The 18,366-nt window shown below is 43.8% G+C and overlaps 1 protein-coding gene across 6 annotated transcripts in view; it reads left to right on the top strand.

Moving 5' to 3' along the window:
• Window positions 1–18,366, top strand: part of LOC128838332 (protein FAM13A-like) — a 359,314-nt gene that overhangs the window by 173,470 nt on the left and 167,478 nt on the right. For 5 of the 6 annotated variants that reach the window (XM_054030435.1, XM_054030434.1, XM_054030433.1 and 2 more), the window contains exon 4: window positions 14,767–14,947. The exons of the other annotated variant lie outside the window; for it this stretch is intronic. In XM_054030435.1, the coding sequence (XP_053886410.1) occupies window positions 14,767–14,947 (181 nt within the window). The remainder of the gene's footprint in view (window positions 1–14,766; window positions 14,948–18,366) is intronic. 6 annotated transcript variants of the gene reach the window in all.

Genomic DNA, 18,366 nt, shown 5'->3' with positions numbered 1-18,366 from the left:
CCATTGATTTGGGAGAGCTATTTTATCCAGTTGCAGGAGGTCTGGGTCCCTTCTTGCTTTCCCACAACCTGCAGAAGCAGCAAAGCTAATGGATAAAAGTACTAGAAATGTATCTTACCAGTAAAGTGAGTGGTTGTGAGTGCACACAGTAAGGACTAGAGTGTGCATTTTAAAGCATAGCCCTGAGTAAAGGACCGTGCAAAGATTACACTCACCCCGGTCTCAGTCCCCACCCCAGGTTGGCTGGAGTAATGAGTGGGGATGGGATTCAGTGCCTCCAGTCCTCCTTGGAGGCTGATGAGAAGAGAGAGCAAGGCCACGGTCCCACTTTCTCTGTGCTCCCCTTGGGGTGATGTGTTCTCTTGGAGATGCAGTGCAGAAGCAGGCCAGGAGTGCAGGGATTGCTTTTGTAACTGGCCATTCTGTAGGTGGTGCAAATGCAGGGGAAAGCTCTTTGCGCCCTTCTCCATACTGTGTACACACACAAGGACACACTGTCCAATAGTTGAAAAGAAGATGTCATTGTTTAGAAGGGTCCTTTCCTGGTTACAGCCACACTTACTGATTATGATTATTATTATTTTAAGATTTCATCAGCTGTGACTTATCTACCTATGGTGTCTCTTGCATTTCATTGCTGTTATGAAATGGAAAATTGTTTAGTACCTCGTCTTCCAAAAGGTCATACCAGTGCATTATGTTGGGAATTACGAACACGTGGTATGAACAACACAGGTAGCCAGCCATTTGGAGAGCTCCATCCGTACTTTGGAATCCACAGGTAATTTCCCCTAGGAATGGAGAATTCCTCTGGATATATATATCTCATTTCCATGGGAAACACCTCTCTAATTAACAGAGAGATCTGGCCACAGAATGCCACTGTTGCATTTAAAACACATTGGTGCAGTTATTTGTGTAACATACAAACTTTTTCTCTGCACAAGGCAGCTTAATTAGGAAGGTATGAAAGCACCTTGATGATTAAGGTTTTCACCCTATTCCACAGTAAATCCTAATTTTAGTTCTATTATAACTTTGGCAGGAAAGCTAGGGTCTGATCTGAAAAATGCCAGATGGATGCTGAAAACTAAGAAGAATTTTTCTGTTAATATTGAAGTGTAAGTGAACTTTTTCCGTGGTTTATACAGGTCATTAACAAATTACCCTGATCTGAAATGTTGACTTTGGCAGGGGTTTTACCTTTGCTCACTTGGTAGGTATCTGTGTTTTTGAAGCTGAAGGATCAGAGTTCTAATTTCTGCTGTGCAGGTTCGTGTGAGTTATCCAGGTACTTATGTATGGGTGTACCAGCAGATTCATTGCAAAATGGTACCCTCTTTTGTGTATGTGTGGTTTTCTCTTGCAAACCATGAAGACAGTGGGTCAAGCTATTTTTGGGTTACAAATTGTTAAAAATAACATTGAGTCTGGAGCCACTCATCTGCGACTCCACAATGAAGATTGCTACTATGGTTTCATTACAAATCTGTATTCACTCCCATTAAAACTAAGATCAGAGAATGTACTTTTGTGAATGCTTCAGGGTACACTAGAATTTGTTTGGAAAGTTTTAAGGGAATTGGTGTCAAAACATCTGTAAGTTATCTGAGCCTAAAAGTAACTTTTTAAAATATTATTTAAAATGCCTAATTGTGAAGAGAGGGGAATCCCTCTAGCCATAAATATAACTTAATTAAAAAAACTACGAACTTTACATGTCTTTATATGCTGTTAACATGTAGGGCATAGTTTAATTAAAAGCAGAAGTCTTATTAAAAAATAATCAACCTTAATTGTGTAGTACAGCAACAAGTACTTTATAAAGTCAACATGGCTTGATGTGCTTTCTAAAGTCTATGCCAGTGATACTCAGATCTCAGTGGTACAGGAGCCAAATTAGCAATCAGTATTACCCAAAAGAGCCGCAGTAGGATGAATTCATTGTTATATTTAAACAGTATGACGGGAAATATTTAGTTTATATTATTCTCACAGCAAAATGCCTGACCAAGTATTATTATTTTATCAACTACAATTGATTTAATAACATAGTAAAAGCATCCTCATTGGTTAATAACTTAGATTGGTTAATAATTAAATCACACAGTGATATAATATGTGCTGAGAAAAAGAGCCACGGGAGACACATTAGAGAGCCACTTGCAGCTTGCAAGCCTCAGTCTGAGTATCACTGGTCTATGCAAGGCAAGGTGAAACAGGAGCCCAGCAGAAAGCTCCTAAATGCCAAAGGGTATGCAAGATATGAGAGAGAGAGAGAGAGAGAGATCTCTGCAGAGCTAGAAGAGGCAAGAGGAGGTGTAGAACCAGTGGAGCGCCTGAGTCCCGCAGCACTGGTTATCTAGTCTGTGGAGGAGACTGAGGTTTCTCAGGGGTTGGTCCAAAACTGTGCAGTGATTCCCCCCAGGAACTTAAGAACCTGTCCTCACCACCTTCTGCTTCAAATGCAGGGCGCATTTCTTCAATCTGCCTTCTCTAACATAAACACAGAGCAGTGTGCACATTTAAAAAACAAAACCCTACCAAAACAAAACACACTGCATATACAGCTCTCCCCCTGGGGAGAGGACGAGAGAGAGAGAACAAACCACATATGACAGAGGTTAGTCTCATCATCTCATGCACTACTTGATGGTGCTCAGGTACTCTGGTGATGAGGGTGCTATAACAACCTATACAGAACAGCAAATAGAATCTTTGGAAAGCTGAGAATCTTGTAGAGCTTTAGAGTTCTGCACGAGAGAGTCTGCTGGTGGAAAACCAGGAACACTGCCAGTTAGTGAACTTCCACTTTGCGAGGCAGGTTGGATGGGTATGAAAGAGAGAGAGAGAGCTCCTAACCCCATAGTTTAGTTTTAAAAAATTGTTTAAGTGAAATTGACAACCAAGTGTGTTAGCATTAAGGTTGTTACTATTTATTTCCACTGAAAAGAGGATTTAAATGTATGGAAGTGAACACAAATACACTCTCAGTTCATACAGGTAAAATATTACAACATATTTTAAAGGCACCCTTTGCTCCGCTCAAGCACAAGTCTACCAGGAAAGGGTTTGCAGCAGTACAAGTCGCTGCCACGCCTTTGGCAAGGTGCTTGTAGCAGGCCACCATTGCCCCAAAAATGGGTGGCATTGGCCAGAGAAGATGCATGGTTAGGTGATGCACTGTTTCACTTCTAGCACATTCCTATGCAGCCTCTGCCAACTGGCTCCTGTGGTGCACCTGGCAGAAATTAATGCTCCCTGCCATGGTGGAGGACATGCCCCTCCCTCCCTCTGCCTATACAGAGTGTCTCACTGGTACAGTGAAGTGTGATTGGTACTTGCCTGCCCAAGCTGCGTGAATCAAACCTATAGACTAACAGGAAGCATCACTGCTTGGAGATTTTGTTGTTGTGATGGAAGTCCCCTTGGAAGTGCTCTGCAGCCCCCAGACCAGGGTCCCCTGTATAAGATTGTTTATTCATTCATGTCTTATCTTTTGTTTCTTGATCTCTGCCTTGTAAAGACCCTGGTACATTCTAGGAACCAGTCAAGCACAAGCTCTGTACATACAGCCCTTATCCCCTTCCACAAGTCACTTCCTTTCGGCAGGCCAAGTTGTTACTGTAACTTTCCTTCCAGAACACAGGAAGCTTTTTCTTGTATAATCCTTTTGTGGTGTTCCTCCCTTGAGTAGGTATGTATTGAAAAGTGGGCCCCACTGTGTATTGTTTGTTTTTTGGCACTCCGTGTATTTATGTTGAAGAGCAACCTAATCATAATGCTTGCTAAAGATTGTTCATGTGCGGTCGCGGCTCCATCTGAGAGTGTTATTTTCTTCACAAGTTGCATCTAGAGTGAGATCATGTATTCCCCAGTCTCATCAGTAGCCTTGTTTGGCAAAGTGAGGCAAGTAGTATCATTGGAAGGGCTTTCTAGGATGAGAGAAGGGAAGATCTGTTCTGCAACAGTTCATTCCGGTGCAGCCCTTTATATCATGCTTCATAGCCAAGCACTGTCCCAATTAACTCCTTAAAGACAGAGCTAAAATATGGGTTCTCAACTTCTGTAGGCCAAGTTTCAGCCTGAGAAATGGGTCCAAGAATGGAAATGGGAGCTGACCTCTTCATCAAAGTATTTCAAATCCAGCATTGTAATAAAGCTGGCCTGACTTCTGTGTCGTGCATTGTTATTGGCTGTCGCTGTTCATTTTTTTCAACGTTGCTTGGCTTGTATTTTCATTTTGATTAATATCATGGTTAGCTAGGAAGTAGAAGAACAACTTGTTTGTTTTCTAAATACACAAGATACTTATCAACCAATAATAACACTTGAAGCTGCATTTCATGTGTAGATAACATTTAGTGCAGCAGTAATACCAGTAAGGAGGCAAAGCTGTAGAGAGGGAGAATAAATGCTGCTTTATTAAGTGGATTATGAGATCCATCTCTGTGTCCTTCTGTTCCTGGTTTGGGTGGTTTACCTCTGAGCTACCTGTTTACATTATTATAGAAGGTGTTTTTTTGGTATTTCTTTTATTGACTTAAACAAGGTGTGATCTGTTGCCCTAAGGCAGGACCACATCTTAAACATGTCACCGTGTCTGACAAATGAGCTGATATAGGTATATTTTTAGGATGGTATATGAGTGAATAAAAGAGGGTTTCAAAGTTTCCCAACTCCCCATTAGCCACAATGGCAATTGTAAAACTTAACTCATTGCATGGCACTTCTTAGTTATGCTCAGTCATCGTGTTTTGAACTGGGAGGAAAATGATTAAGGGGCAGAAGGGATTGAATTAGATGATTAGCTAATGCTTACTGCTCGTTCAGAGAAACCCAATATGTATAGAAATATGATGACCCATTACAAAGCTGTCCCCCCTTGTTCAATTATGTGAATGGATAGTGACATGCCATGAGCCTAAAAATGACCACACAACTGTATCCAGTTCAAACTCCTCTCTCTCCCGTCACGGCCTGTAGTCTGCTTACTTCTCTCTCTTTAATGCCCCAGTCACAGTTCTGTGCATTTCTCGATGCTGTGCATTATGCCTGAAAGTAGCTCCAACTTCTCTCTTCTCCTTTCTTCAAGTCCTCCATCAAAGCTCACTTCTTCTAGCTGGGCTTCTTATTCATCTCTGCTCTCTTGTTGCCTGAAAAAAAAAAATATTTTTTTTTAAATAGTATGCGTGCTCACACACAAACTAGGCAAACCTTGCTGTCACTATACTCACCTATGAGCAGCTTTCACTTTCCTCTTGTTCCCTTTTACCCTTCCTCCTCCTTTCCACCATTTAGGGCCAGATTTTCAAAAGAGCTCAGCACGCTGGATCCTATACTGTTTTTGAAAATCTGGCCTTTATGGGTATGTCTACACTACCGGATTAATCTGAATTTACAGAATTCGAATTTTGGAAACAGATTGTATAAAGTCGAAAGTATGCGGCCACACTAAGCACATTAATTCGGCGGTGTGCGTCCATGTCGACCGGGGCTAGCGTCAATTTCCAGAGCGTTGCACTGTGGGTAGTTATCCCATAGTTCCCACTGTCTCCCTCGCCCATTGGAATTCTGGGTTGAGATCCCAGTGCCTGATGGGGCAAAAAACATTGTCACAGTGGGTTCTGGGTACAGCCTCACCCCTCCCTCCATGAAAGCAACAGCAGACAACCATTTCGCGCCTTTTTTTCTGGGTGAACACAGCAGACGCCATACCACAGCAAGCATGGAGCCCGCTCAGCTCAAGACAGCAGTCATGAACATTGTAAACACCTCGCGCATTATCGTGCAGTTTATGCTGAACCAGGACCAGAAAAACGAGGCAAGGAGGAGGCTGCGACGGCAGCACGGCGACAAGAGTGATGAGGACATGGACATGGACACAGAATTCTCTCAAACCGCGGGTCCCAGCGCTTTGGAGATCATGTTGTTGATGGGGCAGGTTCTATCCGTGGAATGCCGATTCTGGGCCCGGGAAACAAGCACAGACTGGTGGGACTGCATAGTGTTGCAGGTGTGGGACGATTCCCAGTGGCTGCGAAACTTTCGCATGCGTAAGGGCACTTTCATGGAACTTTGTGACTTGCTTTCCCCTGCCCTGAAACGCCAGAATACCAGGATGAGAGCAGCCCTCACAGTTGAGAAGCGAGTGGCGATAGCCCTGTGGAAGCTTGCAACGCCAGACAGCTACTGGTCAGTCGGGAATCAATTTGGAGTGGGCAAATCTACTGTGGGGGCTGCTTGCATGTAGCCAAAGCAATCATTGAGCTGCTGCTACGAAAGGTAGTGACTCTGGGAAATGTGCAGGCCATAGTGGATGGCTTTGCTGCAATGGGATACCCTAACTGTGGTGGGGCGATAGAGGGAACCTATATCCCTATCTTGGCACCGGAGCACCAGGGTACCCAGTACATAAACCGCAAGAGTTACTTTTCAATGATGCTGCAAGTACTGGTGGATCACAGGGGACATTTCACCAACATCAGCGTGGGCTGGCCAGGAAGGGTTCATGACGCTCGCGTCTTCAGGAACACTACTCTGTTTAAACGGCTGCAGCAAGGGACTTACCTCCTGGACCAGAAAATAACCATTGGGGATGTTGAAATGCCTATAGTTATCCTTGGGGACCCAGCCTACCCCTTAATGCCATGGCTCATGAAGCCATACACAGGCAGCCTGGACAGGAGTCAGGAGCTGTTCAACTACAGGCTGAGCAAGTGCAGAATGGTGGTGGAATGTGCATTTGGCCGTTTAAAAGGTCGCTGGCGCACTTTACTGACTCGCCAGACGTCAGCCAAACCAATATCCCCATTGTTATTGCTGCTTGCTGTGTGCTCCACTATTTCTGTCAGGGTAAGGGAGAGACGTTTATGGCGGGGTGGGAGGCTGAGGCAAATCGCCTGCTGATTATGCGCAGCCAGACACCAGGGCGATTAGAAGAGCACTCCAGGAAGCGCGGCACATCAGAGAAGCTTTGAAAACCAGTTTCATGACTGGCCAGGCTACCGTGTGAAAGTTCTGTTTGTTTCTCAATGAAAACCCTCCCCCTTTATTGACTCATTCTCTGTAGGCAACCCACCCTCCCCCTTTGATCACAGCTTGCTTTCAAAGGAAATAAAGTCACTATCGTTTAAAAATCATGTATTCTTTATTAATTGATTATAAAAAGAGGGAGAGAACTGACAAGGTAGCCTGGGTGGGGGTTGGGAGGAGGATCGGAGGGAAGGAAAAGGCCACTAAAAAAAGGTTAAAATAATGACAGCCTTTTGCTTGGACTGTCCACTGGGGTGAAATGGGAGGGTGCAAGGAGCCTCCCTCCCCACGTTTTTAACGTCTGGGTGAGGAGGCTATGGAACATGGTGAGGGGGGAGGGGGTTTACAAGGGCTGTAGCGCCAGTCTGTGATCCTGCTGCCATTCCTGAAGCTCCACCAGACGCCGGAGCATGTCTGTTTGCTCACGCAGCAGCCCCAGCATTGCATCCTGCCTCCTCTGATCTTCCTGCTGCCACCTCTCATCTCGAGCGTCCCTCATGTCCTCACGTTGGTCCCTCATGTCCTCACGTTGATCCCTCCTGTCGTCACGTTCACTGGCATCTTTCCTATACTTTGAAACCATGTCCTTCCACTCATTCAGATGAGCTCTTTCATTGCGGGTGGATTCCATGATTTCCACGAACATCTCGTCTCGCATCCTCTTTTTCCAACGCCTTATCTGAGATAGCCTTCGGGATGGAGGAGGGAGGCTTGAAAAATTTGCAGCTGCTGTAGGGAGGGAAAAAAAGAGAGAATTTTTTAAAAAGATACATTTTGCAGAACAATGCTTATACTCTTTCACAGTGAACAACACTATTCACATTACATAGCACATGTGATTTCTATGCAAGGTCGCATTTTGCCTCTTAATATTGAGTGCCTGTGGCTTTGCTGCTAGAGATCACAGACGCAGGTCCGGGCAACAGAATTCGGCTTGCATGCAGCCATGGTAAGCTATTGTCTTTTGGCTTCTGCGCCCTCCTTTCCCACATACCAAGCAAAGCCCGTTGAGTGCTGCGGTTTTCCTGTTAACCTTCAGCAGCAGAAAACAAACTAACCCCCGCCCCCATCCAGTTCTCTGGGATGATCGCTTTATCCTTCCCCCCACCGCCTGGCTGGTATCAGGGAAGATCCCTGCTAGCCACATGTGAAAAGCTTAGCGCCAAACCCAAATAAATGGCTTCGTTGTGTGGACGGGTGCAGGGTTAATTCGATTTAACGCTGCTAAATTCGAATTAAACTCATAGTGTAGACCAGGCCTGAGTGTCACATTAAGAGCTGCTGGATGCTGAGCACTTCTGAAAATAGGGCCCTGATTCAAGTGCCTAAATTGGAGCTGTGCTTCCTTTAAAAATCCGGGTCTTCATGTGTTGTTACACTGATGTTCACTAGGTAATTTAGACCACAATGCTGCAAAGACTTAAGCACATGCTTAACTTTGTACATTGTATGTAGTCTTATTGAAGTCAATAGGATATACAAAATCCATAAAAGTTACTGACTTCAGTAAGATTACTCACAGTGCATAAAGTTGAGCATGTGCATAAGGATCAGAGCTTTAGATTGTGAAGTCCTGAGACAGGGATTTTACCTATTTACTATTTACTTGTTTATATAGTTCTGTGAACAGCAGTGGCACTCTATAAATAATTGTGTTTTCTGTGCTGTCCACTAGTTGTTAAGTAGTTCTTAATGCTCAATTTAAAATGGAATAGAAAACTTTAATAGCAGATGATCAAACAAGCCAGGAGTAGTTTGTGTGCTTGGCTGTCATGGCACGAAAACATGTGTGCCCTCTGGTAAGCTGCAAAGAGATAGTCTCTCTCTCTAAATGGGGCAGTCAAGTGTGGTTGGAACCGATTTACCCTAACACGTTTACAAAGCCCGTGCAATTCTATGTGTGTGTTTCCTGGCCTCCTCCCAATTCATCACTCTTTATATTTATTGTAAGCATTAAGAGATCTGAATAAAATGGAGTATCACTAGTGGTGCAACGTGTAGATTTGTGCCTCTTTTTTAAAATTGTGGTGGCGAGGGAGGGCTTGACTTCCAGCCCCTCTCAAGCTTCTCTCCTCCACCTCCCCACGCCGCCTTGCAGGGGGTGTTGAGAGAATAGCCACCTTTACCTATCCCCCTTTCAGGTTGATGAGGAGAAGCCACTATATGGATGCCTGTTCAGTGAAGGTTTCAGAGTAGCAGCCGTGTTAGTCTGTATCCGCAAAAAGAAGAACAGGAGTACTTGTGGCACCTTAGAGACTAACAAATTTATTAGAGCATAAGCTTTCGTGGACTACAGCCCACTTCTTCGGATGCATATAGAATGGAACATATATTGAGGAGATATATATACACACATACAGAGAGCATAAACAGGTGGGAGTTGTCTTACCAACTCTGAGAGGCCAATTAATTAAGAGAAAAAAAACTTTTGAAGTGATAATCAAGCTAGCCCAGTACAGACAGTTTGATAATAAGTGTGAGAATACTTACAAGGGGAGATAGAGTCAATGTTTGTAATGGCTCAGCCATTCCCAGTCCTTATTCAAACCGGAGTTGATTGTGTCTAGTTTGCATATCAAAGCTAGAATTGATATCTCCCCTTGTAAGTATTCTCACACTTATTGTCAAACTGTCTGTACTGGGCTAGCTTGATTATCACTTCAAAAGTTTTTTTTCTCTTAATTAATTGGCCTCTCAGAGTTGGTCAGACAACTCCCACCTGTTTATGCTCTCTGTATGTGTGTATATATATCTCCTCAATATATATTCCATTCTATATGCATCCGAAGAAGTGGGCTGTAGTCCACGAAAGCTTATGCTCTAATAAATTTGTTAGTCTCTAAGGTGCCACAAGTACTCCTGTTCTTCTTTTTGTTCAGTGAAGGAGAAGAGGGATCGGTGCTTCACGCTGTTCAGTGGAAATGTGTTCTCATGCCCAGACAATTCCTCTCTGACGACCGAACAATCTGAGCTTCTCCTGAAATCACTGGACATGGCACACCTAAGATCAGAGTAATGCTGGGTGAGGGCCATGGGTTGGATCCTGCCCAGGGCTAAATACTCCTATTACTCCTGATCAATACCTTGCAGGATAGTACACTTAATGAATAGGGAAATCAAACCCATTGAATTAAGTCTGCTGCTGTGATATTGGTAGCTTTGTTTACAGCAAGAATGCCCTCCTGGCTTCAAAATATAGTGTAGAGGGGATTAGCATCTTGCCAGTTTTCCAGGGATGAAAGAGCCTTCAGTAGATGGAAAAGTACCTAACAATCTCAATTGCCAGTTGGAAGGTGAGAGAGACAATTAGCTCTCAAAGGCATTTCCTAATCAGGTAGTTAGGTGTGAGGAGACATGTTTTCCCTAAGTGTTAGGATTTGGCTTTACTGATCATAACTGTAAGCTTCTTATGGGAACAAATATTTAGAATAGTAAGCAGTGTTTGCTGCCTAATCAGAAGTATTTGTGGAGGTTTAATTCTAATGTTCTGGCAACGTGGCCGTGATACTAACCTGGCTTTTTAACCAGTCGTTGTTAAAACAAAAAGGTAGTTAGTAATCAAATCAAAGGGATTACCCAATTATCTGTGCAAATTGAGATACTATTAACTTCCTTATTATTATCCCAGCCTTTCAAAATTGTCACAAAAGTCTTACCAGCCCCTGTAAAAAGAAAGAGAGGAAAAAAAGAAAGAAAGAAAAGAAAAAAAAAAACCTATTGTCTCACCGTATGCTGATGGATGATAATGAGGGATCTAATGATATTTTAACATGTCTTTCAAAAAAAAAATTACTTGCCCTAGATTAAATGAGTGAGCAGAATTTTGCAAATCTGCTCCATGCAATGTTTGACTTTTCCCTTTGAGGAAGAAACTAGCTTTTGGCTGCAGAGAGAAAAGCACAATTAAAATTAGTTTGTGTCCTGGAATTGTCAGGTATGTTTACACATACATTTGACAACACAAACCATTAATGAATTCTGATTTAAGCTTGTAGTGTAAAAAGAGATAGAAATAAGCTTAATTTGTAATGTGCGTTGAACATTTTTTTTTAAAGGGCTTCAGTACATCATATAATCACTAAACCATAGCCTGAGAAACAGTTGTCACTGGTATTTCAGCATGCTGTAATTCCAGTTAATCTAATTTATGAGAAACTATATTGAGTGACAGATGTGAGAACATTTATTGCCTGGCCTTCTTAAATTACATGCAAGATAAGTCTTGTTTAATTTTTAACTGTAAGAATGTCTGACTGCAAAATATAAAGCACATCCCAACCTAACGATCATGCCCTCAGTCCCCAAACTGTGGCAGTTTTAACAATGTTGATCATTCGTATTTTTCTTCGTAGCGCTCTTCTTCCCCCAGGGTACTTTGTAATTCACCCTGAAAATAATTACTGGACACAGAAGTATTTTAAAAACACCAACTACTTTTTTTTTATTCACAGTCTCTGCTAAAGAGGCTTGGGAAAATGTAAGCCAAAAATATGATTGCCTTGAAAGTCCTTGTACCGGTGACTTAGTGTACGGAATTGTCCTCTACTGGTATTTGAAACTGAGGGCACTAGATCAAAAACATCAGTTCAGGCATTAGAGTTAAAGCAGAACCTCCATCTCTGCTGTCAGTAGAAGTAACAGCATTTTATGTATCCTCTATCCTAGCCTCCAGCCATGAGAAGGCAAACCCACAACACAATGTCCTTTTCCTTCTTTTGCAAAGCACTCTGCACAGAGTGCGCAAAACATAGAACTGTTCCAAAGCAGCATGTACTTGGCATGTATATTGTTCCAGTAGGCACTTGCTGAGCTACCTCAGACACAACATGCATGGTTTAGGCTGTTTACCCAACGCAGGTCTCAGAAGTCCCTGACCTAGTTGGGACTTAACCAGAGGACGTTCTGTTCCAAAACCAAAAGGCTTTACCTCTTGAACTAAGAAGCTCTTTTGACTCACAGCATTATGTATTCTCTCTTCAAACCACTAGCTGCTTTGGGACAAGATACTCTTCTGCTAGGAACACATAGTACAGGGATGGGCAACTTTAAGGTAGTACATGGTGACAAAATCCACTAAAACCCTTTGGTGGGCCTGGGGATGTGATGTGGTGGGGGAGAGAGGTCAGGTCCTGGGGAGGGTCTGGGTAGGGGTGTGGAGAGTGAGCCCACCCCTGTGCTCACCCCTCAGGGTGGCTGCTGTCCTGAAGCGGTGACATGGCTGCCTGCTGTGGCCCATTGGCTCTTGCCACAGCATCATGTGACATGCACAGGTGGGGTTTCCCCTTGTGACTCCATGTCCTGCCCCCTTCTTGGCCCTGGTGCTGCCGGATTGCCTGCCCTGAACTGGTAAAGTTCAGGCCAAGTAATGTTATCCGGCAGATTGGGTACAGCCCCAATTGTCCATCCCTGACAAAGTAGGTCAGTATCAGGGAGACAGAAGAGTTAAAGTGGGGTTACACGGAGCAAGGATGCCTCTCCAGTAGCAAGAAAGAAACAGGAGGAGCTATAAGTGTTACTGAATAGATCTTAAATCAATCACAGAGGAAAAAAACTTAGTTACCTGTCAGTTTTACCTGCAGCGTTAAAACTAGGTAGAAGCAAAACATTTCTGAATGAAATGATTTTGTCAAAACAAAATGATCTTATTGATCCAAAATTACTTTTTTAAAAAATTAGAGAACCTTTGACATTTCTGCCTTTTGTTCCAATTCGGAATAAAACAAAATTTCAAAATCTTGAAATCCTCCATGAAGTGCAATTTCTATTTTCTTCCCAGCTCTACTTGTAATACAATACCCTCACAATTCATGCAATTTCTTCTAAAAATCCACAGATGTGCAAATTCACATTAGAGACGTCAATAGCATACTGCAGTTTCACCCACAAAACATAGCTACTAACAAACATCACCCTTTCTTTTTCCATTTGTACACAGGGAAAAAAAAGACTTGTTTATATATAGGATACAGTAATAGAGCTAGGTTTTAGAGTAGCAGCCGTGTTAGTCTGGATCCGCAAAAAGAACAAGAGTACTTGTGGCACCTTAGAGACTAACAAATTTATTTGAGCATAAGCTTTCGTGGGCTACATCCCACTTCTTCGGATGAGCTACATTTCCTGTTTCCCCAAACAGTCCTGATTCCGCACTCCTTACATACAGTCGCACTTACACCTGTGACTGAGCCCTTTGACTTCAGCAAGACTGCTCATGTAAGTGTTATTCAGCGTGAGCAAAGGTTACAGAATTGGACCTATATAAAAGTACACTTTAAGGAGTATTTGCCGAAACATATTCCAATAACAGAATGTTAAAATTATAGTTCAGGAACTATACAACACCTGAACCATCATGCAGTTCTTGCTTGCTTTATAGATCATTCTTATACAACTGGGTTTTTTGTGCTATACTAAAACAAATGACCAAGAAAAAGGAGGTAAGAGTTTAAAAAAAAAAAAGTTTTGAAAAGTCTAATGTACATTTTCACAAATATGTTTATTAGCTTTTCTTCTGGTACTTATTGCTATGGCATTTAAACACTTCACAAGCACTAATCAAATATCACTGGAGCTAATCACGAGGAGGGGAACTGAAAACCAAAGACTGAGGGAGGGATAGGGTATCACAGAGACCTTCTTCATACAGCCACAGAGCAAAGGGAACGGTAGAGCTGCAGCAAGACGCAGTATCCAAGACCCATCCTCTGGGATGGGGAAAGAGCCCATGGACTGGATGAGCGGGAGAAAGCGGTAGGATAAATTATAGAAGTATGGTATGAGGAAAGAGATTTTGTGGCTAGTGGAAGAAGAAAGGGGAGAAGATAGTCAAGTACAGATTAGAGGGAGAGAGGGGAAAGGGGAATCGTAGCCCCCACACACACAAAAAGCCCTTAAGAAAAGATGTGGTGATATGTGGGAAAGAAAAAGTGTAGTGAAGCCAAGAAGAAGAGCACCAAAGTATAACACAAAGGTATGACCATGCAAATAAATACAATGCCAAATAACCAGAACAGAATAAACTACAGCGAGGCTGGCTCTGAGTGTTATGATGGCAGTTTCACTCTGGTTAGTCCTTAGGCTCAGGGCCGGATTTCCCATTAGGCACTGTAGGGCACGTGCCAAGGGGCGCCTAAACGTTAAAGGTGGGTTAAAAGTTTCATTTTTTACAGAAAACTCAAAGGTCGGTTGTAGGGGGAGGAGGGGGCATTGAAGATGCTGTGCCTAGAGGTGCCTAAGGTGTAAATCCAGCCCTGCTTTGGCTGAGAGGTTTCAGGCAAGTGTTTCAAGCCCAGATTATTTATTTTATTGCACAGAATGCATTTAGTATCCTGCCTAAAGAAATTTCAGTCTAATAAGATGAACAGGAAGTTCCCATATATGAGTGCCATGGGTGCACTGTTTGGAGAGGTGGATTAGAAAAAGACAGGCTGATTGAATGGTAAAAGTGTGTTTTGAGGCAGGATTTTTGGGCAGAGGTTTGTCACACAGGTATAACTATATGGGTTTAATTGAGTTAATCTGGATTTAATCCTGTGTAAATAAGGGCTGGTCTACACACAAGCTTGCATCAGTTTCCGATTTAGTTATTCCAGTGCAGGTTTGTGTGTAGACCAGCCCTTACAAAAGAATCTGATCCTGTCCATTTAACTACTTTAGTTAATGTCCATCAGTAAATGGGAGGTGATGAAGGATCGAGCTCAGAACCCATGTTCTTCCTCCCCCTCTTCTTCCCAGACCCTAGCAATGATGCTGAGAAGGAGAACAACTTGAAAGATCTAATAAAAGAGCTGCCTGATGCCAACTACTGCCTGCTGAAGTACCTGTGCCGGTTCTTGACCCGAGTTGCTGAGCATCACATGATGAACAGAATGAACATTTTCAATCTGGCCACCATTTTTGGACCAAGTTGTTTTCAGTAAGTTCATGGTTTTCTCTCCCCCGACCCCCGCTTTCTTTCACTTCAGCTGAGCACATTTTGAAGCAGGTGGCAAGAGACACAGCTCGGAATTCTCACCGTTTCAGCTGATCCTATAAATTCCCTAAACAATGGATGCAGTCTTTAAGGGTAACATTTGGGGTTTGAGTTGTCCTTTTGGGGTGGTGGGAGGGAGTTTGTTGGCATTTCGAAACACTTTTTTAAAGCAGTTTCTTAGGTGGTGAAATCAGGAGAAAAATGGAGCAGAAAATCCCCCAAATTTGTAGAAGGAAGAAAGTTGCATCTACACAACATTCTTCCTTTTCTGCCACACATCCTGGAGGCTTCTCTGCACAACATCTAGAGAGGGCATTTAGGGAAGACGGCATCACAGGGCAGGCTTCCAGGTGGTGAGACATGCAAACCCTCTTGATTTAGGAGTGTGTGATCCAGATCCAATGGCACTGTGGCGCTGACGGGAGCTGTGCTCCTAGAGGGCCCAGAGACCTATCTGGAGGGGATGGGGGTCTGCAGAGAGCGCGTGGGAGTTGCCACAAGATTCACTGGTTCTGCTGACTGCTTCCTTCTGGTCCAGACTCTTCCTCCTTTCTGGAGGCAAGGATGTAATGGACTCCTCCAGGGCTAATGTGAACTTCTGCGTACATTGTGATGGAGCTTCAGATCGTAGGGCCCTGTGCAGAGATGCAGAGTTACTTCCTACTCACTTGTTCTTACAGCCATTAAACCTCCATGATTCAAAATCCCAGGTGGTTGTCAGAACAATGATTATTTTAGATAACTGCACTGCGTTAAGTGATGAGTGTTCTCAGTCAGTGCTGCCTGGACATCTGCTGGGAGAGCAATACAGCAGTGCACAGACAATCCAGGAAGGTTTTGGAGAGTGTTAGGGACAACTTCCTGGTGCAGTTACTGGAGGAACCAACCAGGGGCTGTTCTCCTCTTGACCAGCTGCTTACAAACAGGGAAGAATTGGTAGGGGAAGTAGAAGTGGGTGGCAACATGGGCAGCAGAGACCATGAGATGGTTGAGTTCAGGATCCACACAAAAGGAAGAAAGGAGAGTAGCAAAATATGGACCCTGGACTTCAGAAAAGCAGACTTTGACTCCCGTAGGGAAGTGATGGGCAGGATCGCCTGGGAGGCTAATATGAGGGGAAAGGAGTCCAGGAAAGCTGGCTGTAATTTAAAGAAGTCTTATTGAGGGCACAGGAACAAACCATTCTGATGTGCAGAAAGAATAGCAAATATGGCAGGCGACCAGCTTGGTTTAACAGTGAAATCTTCGGTGAGCTTAAACACAAAAAGGAAGCTTACAAGAAGCGGAAACTTGGTCAGATGACTAGGGAGGAGTATAAAAATATTGCTCGAGCATGCAGGGGTATAATCAGGAAGGCCAAAACACAACTGGAGTTGCAGCTAGCAAGGGATGTGAAGAGTAACAAGAAGGGTTTCTACAGGCATGTTAGCAACAAGAAAAAGGTCAGGGAAAGTGTGGGACCCTTAATGCATGGGGGAGGCAACCTAGTGACAGATGATGTGGAAAAAAGCTGAAGTACTCAGTGCTTTTTTTGCCTCGGTCTTCACAGACGAGATTAGCTCCCACACTGCTGTGCTGGGTAACACAGTATGGGGAAGAGGTGAGTAGCCCTCAGTGGTGAAAGAACAGGTTAAGGACTATTTAGAAAAGCTGGACTTGCACAAGTCCATGGGTCCAGATCTAATGCATCCGAGGGTACTGAGGGAATTGGCTGATGTGATTGCAGAGCCATTGGTCATTATCTTTGAAAACTCGTGGTGATCAGGGGAGGTCCTGGATGATTGGAAAAAGGCAAATATAGTGCCCATCTTTAAAAAAGGGAAGAAGGAGAACCTGGGGAACGACAGACCTGTCAGCCTCACCTCAGTCCCTAGAAAAATCATGGAGCAGGTCCTCAAGAAAACCATTTTGAAGCAGTTGGAAGAGAGGACGGTGATCAGGAACAGTCAACATGGATTCAACAAGGGCAAGTCATGCTTGACCAACCTGATTGCCTTCTACGATGAGGATAACTTGCTCTGTGGATATGGGGAAAGCAGTGGACGTGATATATCTTGACTTTAGCAAAGCTTTTGATACGGTCTCATACAGTATTCTTGCCAGCAAGTGAAAAAATATGGATTGGATGAATGGACTATATGGTGGATAGAAAGCTGGCTAGGTCGTCAGGCTCAACAGGTAGTGATCAACGGATCGATGTCTAGTTGGCAGCCGATATCAAGCAAAATGCTCCTGGGGCCAGTTTTGTACATCTTTATTAATGATCTGGACAATGGGATAGATTGCACCTTCAGCACGTTTGCAGATGACACTAAGCTGTGGGGAGAGGTAGATATGCTGGAGGGTAGGGATAGGGTCCAGAGTGACCTAGACAAATTGGAGGATTGGGACAAAAGAAATCTGATGAGGTTCAACAAGGACAAGTGCAGAGTCCTGCACTTAGGATGGATGAATCCCATGCACTGCTACAGGCTGGGGACCGACTGGCTAAGCAGCAGTTCTGCAGAAAAGGACTGGGGATTACAGTGGACGAGAAGCTGGATATGAGTCAGCAGTGTGCCCTTGTTGCCAAGAAGGCTAACGGCATTTTGGGCTGCATTAGTAGGAGCGTTGCCAGCAGATCAAGGGAAGTGATTATTCCCCTCTATTCGGCACTGATGAGGCCACATCTGAAGTATTGTCCAGTTTGTAGCCCCCCCCACTACAGAGAGGATGTGGACAAATTGGACAGAATCCAGGGGAGGGCAACGAAAATGATTAGGGGGCTGGGGCACATGATTTACGAGGAGAGGCTGAGGGAACTGGGCTTGTTTAATATGCAGAAGAGAAGAATGAGGGGGGATTTGATAGCAGCCTTCAGCTACCTGAAGGGGGGGTTCCAAAGAGGATGGAGCTCGGCTGTTTTCAGTGGTGGCAGATGACAGAACAAGGAGCAATGATCTCAAGTTGCGGTCGGGGAGGTCTAGGTTGGATGTTAGGAAACACTATTTCACTAGGAGGATGGTGAAGCACTGGAAGGGGTTACCTAGGGAGGTGGTGGAATCTCCATCCTTAGTAGTTTTAAGGCCCAGCTTGACAAAGCCCTGGTTGGGATGATTTAGTTGGTGTTAGTCCTGCTCTGAGCAGGGGGTTGGACTAGATGACCTCCTGAGGCCTCTTCCAACCCTAATCTTCTATGATTCTGTGTCAAATTATTGCCGTTTGAAACTTTAACCAGCCTGTTGGTGGTGGGGACATAGTGTGTTTGGTTTTCTTTGAGGTTGAAGAGCCCATAAATAAACCTGAAAGTTACAGATAATCTTGTAAATTTTATAGTGTTGTTAGTCTCCATTCATTACTGGAATCAGAAAAAAACTCAGTAC

The sequence above is a fragment of the Malaclemys terrapin genome, chromosome 5 (assembly GCF_027887155.1).
Source record: "Malaclemys terrapin pileata isolate rMalTer1 chromosome 5, rMalTer1.hap1, whole genome shotgun sequence".
NCBI lineage: Eukaryota > Metazoa > Chordata > Testudines > Emydidae > Malaclemys > Malaclemys terrapin.
This window is presented reverse-complemented; position numbering and strand designations above follow the sequence as displayed.